The 8,173-nt window shown below is 39.9% G+C and overlaps 1 protein-coding gene across 1 annotated transcript in view; it reads right to left on the bottom strand.

The window, feature by feature from the left end:
- Positions 1-8,173, bottom strand: part of LOC107733032 (leiomodin-2-like) — a 58,808-nt gene that overhangs the window by 40,983 nt on the left and 9,652 nt on the right. Inside the window, exons 2-3 of the mRNA XM_016544541.1 lie at positions 1,215-1,286; positions 1,018-1,125 (exon numbers count right to left, since the gene is read on the bottom strand). Of these exons, the coding sequence (XP_016400027.1) occupies positions 1,018-1,125; positions 1,215-1,286 (180 nt within the window). The remainder of the gene's footprint in view (positions 1-1,017; positions 1,126-1,214; positions 1,287-8,173) is intronic.

Raw genomic sequence — 8,173 nt, 5'->3', positions numbered from 1 at the left:
AATAAATTAATAAATAAAATTACATTACAATATCACTCGCCGGAAAAATGGATCCCAGACTTGGACGGTCTGTTAGTACAATTAACCGCACAACAAGACATTTTATTTGATAATTTTAAGAAATAATCACGAAAATAACCCATAGACTGAATAAAACAAAAGCAGAAACACGGCAGAGATGCCAAGTTCAGCGGCTGATAGAGACAGCAAGGTCAATCCACCTGTCACTCAAGTGGCCATGCCCTTAATTATGCAGAACTTTAAGGCTTAATGTAAACGGATGAGTTATAAAATAATTCACCCCCCTCACAGTTGTCATGAAGGGCAAAATTAGCTATATAGACCAAAATAATTTTTTGAACCAGGCTGTAAACATGTTTTTTTCTGCTGTAAAGTTAGGCATTTTAACATGGGGAGTCTATGGGATTGACTCCCTTTTGCAGCCAGCCTCTAGCGGCCAGTTGACGAATTACAGTTTAAGTCACTTCCTTGTTGGTTTCACGAGAGAGAGCAGGAGGTTGCCGCTCGGTAGGGGCAATTAGTCATGACCTCTCTTATGTAGGATTATATTTTGGATTATCCAAATTATTTTATGGATGCTGAATTTGTCCTTTCTGTGAAACAAATTTACCTTTGGATTTTAATTAAGACACCTTGACCTTGAGTTGGACACCCCTGTTTTTGAGTATTAAAATCATGCAGTTATCGCAAGCCATCACGATATGGATACTGTGATATGTATATTTGTGATATTTCAATAATTGAAATGTATTGTACAGTCAAATACACAGTAAAAACACAAAACACAGTCAATTTTGATTTCATGTGGGCTAGAATGATATGACATATGATATACAGTACATACACTAGTTGACCTAGATCATTGTGGCTTATCAACAAAATAAACAAGGAACAAGTTAATAATAGTTAATAATTTGTTAAATTAATAAACTTACTAATAATAGTTATTAATTAATTAATGATAAAGTTAATAAGTGAAATAAGCACAAATCTCACCACATCCTGCTGGATCTTCACTCTGACCTGATTGGCTCTTCGTCTCAAACTTTCTATTCGCTCCTTTAGTGAAGGGGTGGGGTTTCGAGACTGTTCCTCCAGAAGGTTCTGTACAGTGAGGGCAGCAAATGTATTTTATGATGGGTTTAAATATGACGTGACAGCACACACGTGTTAGAGTAACACTGAACGCATACCTGTAGCTCTGCCTCCTCCTGCTCCAACATCTTTCTGAGGATGTCCGTGGCGTTTTTCTGCGCCTCAGGGTCCTGAAAATGAAGGAGAACAATATTAAAGTGATGAAGGAATTTACTAATGGAAGCATCTGTAGGGCCCTATAAAATCTGTCTTATTTTCTGATATTATTGATCTTCTCAGAAAAGAAGGGAGCAAACTCATTGCATTTGCTCTCGGAGAGCATTTGACTGGGAATCTGATTTGGAGGGTTAGTTAGTCTCTCAACAGTAGCATAAAGAGTGCAGGTGTTGTTTAAGTTACTGTTTATAAGGTTTGAGAAGAAGGTCTGTCTAGCTGTGCCTAGTTCCACACTGAAAGCTTGAAGGCTGTCTTTATAGATGCTATAGTGAATTTCAAGTTTCATCTTCCGCCACATCCGCTCAGCTTTTCTGCATTGTCTTTTCATACTTTGTACTGCTGTTGAGTTTCTCCAAGCTAATTTTTGTCTGCCAGTCTTCTTCCTGACTTTCAAAGGAGCAATATCATCAATAACATTCTTAACTTTTGAGTTAAAGGAATCAAGGAGAAGATCAACAGAGTCTGCAGATATGCTTGGTGTTAAAGATATAGCCTCCATAAATAGCACACTAGTGTTCTCGTTAATGCATTTCTTTCTGACAGAGACAGATCTAGATTCAGTGGTAGCAGAGATCAGTATATCAAAGAAAATACAGAAGTGATTGGATCAGTGCTATGTCCTTAATTACAATGGATGAAATATTTAGACCCTTACTGATAAGTAAATCTAGAGTGTGTCCACATGCCATGATCTCCAGCTGGAGTGGCCATGAACTCCAACAGAGGGCACTTGCAATCCACCACTGACTCTTGCCACTCTACCCCGGACTCCATTTCCCATAACCCCAGCCTAGGAACTCATTATCTGACTCCACCTGTTTCCAATCAGGAAGACTATAAAGGATGTACTCACACACACTCACTTTGCTGAATATTGTTAGCCTATAACCTTTTCATAGTTTCCGTGTTGCCTTGCCTTGCCTTCATGTTTCGATCCTTGTACTGTTTATCTAGTTTTTGATAATTTGCTGCCTGCCCTGACCTTTGCCTGCTGTTTGGATTACTCTTTTGCCTTGCCTCTGCCATTGTCTTTGCTGGTGTTTTGACCCTGACCGTTTTTGACTACATTCTTAATAAAGCCTTGCGTTTGGATACTCGACTCAGTTGTCACGCCTCGCTACATTACACCACAATTGTGTGTGGGTCCATGCACACACTGATTTAAATCTAAAGTATTTTATAATGGTTATGATTTATTTTGCTTTACACAGCAAACCCCACAGAGTTAAATTAACCTCATTGTTTAGTAACCTCATTGAATATTTTAATTTATATTCAAATCTTTGATCAAGTGAGTGTGGTGTAATTATTATTTTTTGGATTCTGTTCAGACACACAGACATCAAGAATCAGCGTATGAATCTCAACAATTGTAACAATTAGCAAAGCGTTTCATGCCGTAATACATGCTGGGTGCCACCATAGTACAATACTCATCCATGACTTCCAGCATGCATTGCAAAATAAAGTATGTAGCTGAGTGGTCTTGCTATTTTTTTAAATCTGCTTTTAAATGTCAATTTTGATCGAATTTAAGGTTTTCACAAAAATGAGTTCATTAAACCCTTGTCTAATGATCCCAATGCTCCAAATAGTAATTAAACATCTAAAATTATATTTTTTTGTGTAATGAATCCGGTCCCTGTCATTCCTCCCGCTCGCCACCAGTAGTCTCCATCACCTTTTCATTCTGGACTCCATTTCCCAGAATCTCATACCTAGGAACTGATTACAGACTAACCTGTTTCCCATCAGGAGGACTACTTAAGTCGCACCCTCACATACACACACATTGCAAAGTATTGTTTGTTATTGTTAAGCCTATTTCCAGTATGCGCCTCAGGCTTGCTCATCAACCCGGAACTAAAGTTAGATTCAGTTCGATTTGTGACCCGGCTCGACCGGTTACTTCCTGAGAACCAGCTCAAGAGAACGATTCGTTCAAGAACCGAACATCACTAAATTGAACCAATTGCTTCGCGAAATGATTCATTGTTTCGAAGCGCTCGAAACACCACACACTGGTGATGCCTGCTGGTCAAAACTGTGTAAATGCAACAAAAAATCAGGCCAAAACATGCATAAAAACATTTTACAAAAAACATTTTACAAACCCATTGCAAATGTTTTACTGAAAGTATAATACATTAAGGGCTTGTTTTGTTATGGAGAGCTTGTCTAAACAGGCCAATAAGAGACCGTTAACTACTACTCATCCTTTTAATTAAAAGCGGCCATCACTAGTGTCTCGACCTTGATCTGTTTTCCATGTATATCTGATTGTTTGCCGCCTGCCCTGACCATTCCCTGTTTTTGGAATGCTCTTTGCCTTGCTCTTATTGATGTTGTTTTACCCTACCTGTGTTTTTCTACGCTCTTGTCAAATAAAGCCTGCAGATGGACTCTGTTGTCACACATGCACTATGTAACAGTTTGTATGTTTTCTGAGAGGTGTACCTTTTTCTCTGCTCGCTTCTTGATGACTGGCACTTCCCCTCAGCACAAGTTTGGTATAATTGTAAAGTGCAGCTCCAGCTTCGTGAATTTTCATAGCAAATTCTCAATGGTCTGAACCAGTTAAATGTGATGTTCAAGCCCATGCTGATGAAAACGATCGCGCTGTCTGACACATCAAAAGCGTGCGCATAAAAACGCGTCTCTCAAACAGTGTGCGATCCCAATATACGGAATTACAGCATTTCAAAATATCTGTTTTGGCAAGTATTCATGCATACTCTTGTTATGTCTTAAGTGAACGTTTAGTTAACTACATCTAATGTGTTGTGACAGTGCCACCTAAGGGACATGTTTTACCACTCTGTATATAGCAGTATATTGGTGTATCAGAGTTTTAATAGGTTTTACATGTTTCCTTGTCCATTTTACTCCTTTTAAATGTGTGTGTTTGTCTTTAAGAACTGAGACTCTCCTGTCATGTGAGCGATCACATGACAGGTAGCAGAAAGTAGCCTCTCCATATAAAGGAGCAGTGTGGCTTAAGATAGAGGCCTGACACCTCACCCAGGAAGCAGGTCGCTATGTGTTTATTGCCCGTGTTGTGAAGGAACGCCTTGTGGATTTGCTTACCAACCAGGACTATTTTTCACTTGCACTTTGGAGTATCACATCTACTGGATTGTTTATACACGGGTGGACACTTTTGGACTATTACGCACGGGTTGCTGTTGGACTGTTGTAGGGTATGAACTGAAAGACTCTGTTATCAGTCCCCAATTCTCAATGTATACCGTTTTGTTTTAGTTGTGTCATTGTTTTGTGTAAATACACTACTGTTGTTTTATATCTGCCGTCTTGCTGTCTTTTAATCTGCTCACCCAACATCTAAACATTTTAAACAATTCTTTGTTTTAAATTGTGTATCCTCAGCCGATAGGGCAGAGTGCTACAGTGTAGCCTAGCATTCTATTAGATCTGTGCATTACAAGTAGGTCTTAATATAGGGCTGATTTCTTTTTTTAAATTTTCCTTGATAGGACAGTGGAGATTTGATAGGAAGCGAGTGGGAGAAAGCGCAGGGAATGGGATCGCGAAAGGTCCGCAAGGCAGAATTCAAGATAGCGCTGCTTTGTTTGTCTTGCCGTCTGTCGCTGTGTCTGGTCTTTGTTTAATTTTCTCTGTTTCTCTGTGACCAAGACATGGAACCTTCAACCTTCGTCTATGATCGGCAATTATTGCTAGAAATTAGAAACTTGGCTATTAACATGGACAACAACATAAGGAGTAATTTTCATTCACACTCCTCACCGTTCCAGATGAGTATCCCTGATCACCTGTGCTGGCGGCGCATTGCTTTTCCACGAAAGAAACGCCACAGGAGACGTGGTAAATGAGGTGGTGTTGCTAGCAGACTAAAAGCCGGATTGGATATTTCGATTTCCGCTATCGTCGCCGTTGGATTCGGCCTATCATCCCTGGCTCTTTTGATGTGCCTATGCTGTGCCTTCTTCCCCGATTTTGCCGGAATGGAGTGCATCCACAGCTTTTGCGCCAGCTTAACAGGGGACTTCTAACAGCGAGTGATGCACCGCCGCTCAGGATGGCCTTACTCAACGTGCAGTCTTTGGTAAACGACCTTTATTTTACCCAGCTTTTTTATATGTTCCTGTGGTTCAGTGGTAGAGCATTGCGTTAGCAGCGCAAAAGGTTGTGGGTTCGATTCCCAGGGAACACACATACTGGTAAAAAATGTATAACCTGAATGCACTGTAAGTCGCTTTGGATAAAAGCGTCTGCCAAATGCATAAATGATCAAATGATAAATGATAAAATGAATGATATCACGGGAACTGGATTTCATGTTCATGACGGAAACTTGGACTAAAGTGGGGGATTTAAGTCCTTTCTCTGAACTTGTTCTGCAAACCTGTTCATTTTTTTGCTCTCCGAGATCATCTAAATGCGGTGGAGGACTGGCAGCTGTTTTTAAAAATAGCTTTCACGGTCACGTTATTCCTACTAATGCCTATGAGAGTTTTGAGGTTCAATTATTCGTAATGGACTTGGCAAATCCTGTACTGTGTGCAGTTGTCTATTGACCTCCACAGCCTAACAATGCTTTTTTGAATGAATTTGCAGAGTTTATGGGGAATGTTGCAACAATGTATGAAATTATTTTATTACAGAGTGATTTTAACATTCATGTTTGTTGCCGTGGTAAACAGTTATCCAAGGACTTTTGCAATCTTATGGACTCTTTTAGCTTCTCTCAATGGGTGCGAGGTCCGACGCATAATCATGGTCATACCTTGGATTTGGTTTTCACACATGGTTTCTCTATTACGAACTTGGAGATTAAGGATTAATTTTTCGATCATAAATCTGTGACATTTGCAACTACTCTTCCTTGCAGATCTAGCAAAGCTCCTGCCCAGGCCCGATGTGTTTGTTATTTCTCTCCGACAGCCTGTGAGGATTTTGCGGCTGCATATACGGCAGTTGAATCGTCATTGGACGAGTTTCGGACTTTAGAATTTAATGCTGATGAGTATCTCAGTCATTTTAGTAATTCTTGTTTGAACATTGTTAACAGCATTGCTCCTTTGAAGTGTAGGCGTTCTAAAGAAAAATCTGCACCCTGGTTTAATGACTCGTTCACTCAGACGAGTATGTAGAAGGGCGTAACACAAATTTCGTAAGGACAGGCTGCAGGTGTCATGAAATGCTAAGGGAATCTCTTTATGTTTTCAGAAGGCTGTTAAGTCAGCTAAATCCAAATTTCTAACAGAGATTGTCGCAAAAAATGATCATAGTCCAAGGATCATATTTTCAACTATAGACTCTGTTTTAAACCCTGCTGTGTATGTTTTTTTTCTGATGTGTCTGATTCTCTATGTGAATACTTTCTTTCTTTGCTGAGAAGACAAAAATGTCAAGACCTCAATCACTGCAGACGTTACAGGCCGTGTCTGAAATAACCAGTTGCTCAGTCACCTGGAGAGTGTTTGATCACATTTCCTTACAAACCTGTAAAGATATTATTGCATATTTAAAACCCACCTCTTGTCATTATGATTTTATTCCATCACATTTTTTAAAGCAAATTGTAAATACCATAGGGCCTAATCTTCTGTCTTTTATCAATATCTGTCTGAGCACCGGTATGGTCCCTGACTGCCTAAAACATGCTTCCGTCACTCCCTTTCTGAAGAAACCCAATCTTAATGTTTCTGTGCTAAGTAATTTTAGACCGATTTCTAATCTCAACTACAGTCTTTTTTTAGTTCAAATTCATTATACAAAACTTTTCAGTCAGGTTATAGAAATCTAGCATAGCGTTAGTTCTGGCAGGTCACGTTAGTCAAGCTCGCATCAGCTGAATCTCAGCTGATCCCCATCAACCTATGGGAATACGACACCTATCTAAGCATTCATATATAAGGTCCCTCAGTATTATCTGTTAAGAGTTGTATTATGTGCGTGCGCGCACTCAGCGACCCAAGCGAGAGCAAGAGCGCACCGCTTAATGCGTTTCTTTCATGGTTACGGAAGTCTTCGGCAGCGCCGCAGTTACTTGCTCGAGAAGACTAGGTTGTTCGAGAGAAACTATACTAGCCTGCTTCCGGCTGGAGAGAGTAGCCGCTTACAGTCGGGGCGTAATTAAAGCGGAGACGTCAAGTCAGACACTTTCTGCTCCTGGTAATGACGCTCTCGCAGTGTTTGCATACATTCACAGATGAAGTGAATTAAATGCAACATTTGTCAAATACACAGATGTTTCAGAAATGTTTTCATAAAGCAACAGAAACACTTTTTATACTGCTTAATACAGCGCCATCTGTTAATGAATAAGTTAAACATTAACATATGCTATTTAAATACCAATTAAGTGGGGGTGTATATGCTTTCATCAGTGTTCTTTGAACGTGACTCAATATAACAGTGCGACTACAGAAAAAAAATATTTTTACTGTTATAAAAACACAGATTTGTGAGCATCATTGGAATTGAATTGTTAGAATAAGCATGCAACACACATCGTGCTTGTCAACACAGAATCTAACCCATGAGAATAAAGTGTGTCGTCATCAAGACTTTTGCAGTGCCTGACCTAGGCGGCTGGTCCCGTTTTGCTCTCGCGGTACTTTGAATGCACATGTGATCGTAGGGCGGCTGCAGTGCCGATCAAAGTTGGACAAAAGCATTTTTAATGTAACCAGAACGCATAGTTTTTGACAGGCGGCAGCCGATTGCGGCACCGCATGAAGTCGAACAAGCCTAATATCTCTAAAGAGTGAGTTTTTGGAAGTGAAGAAAAGATAACCTTATTCAGTGTTATGTGAACAGTGGATGCAATTTGTTTTTCCAAGGCAGCAACAGAGTT

The sequence above is a fragment of the Sinocyclocheilus rhinocerous genome, unplaced genomic scaffold, assembly GCF_001515625.1.
Source record: "Sinocyclocheilus rhinocerous isolate Xijiao unplaced genomic scaffold, SAMN03320098_v1.1 scaffold2475, whole genome shotgun sequence".
Taxonomy (NCBI): domain Eukaryota; kingdom Metazoa; phylum Chordata; class Actinopteri; order Cypriniformes; family Cyprinidae; genus Sinocyclocheilus; species Sinocyclocheilus rhinocerous.
Note: the sequence above shows the minus strand (reverse complement) of the source record. Positions and strands in the feature narration are given on the sequence as shown.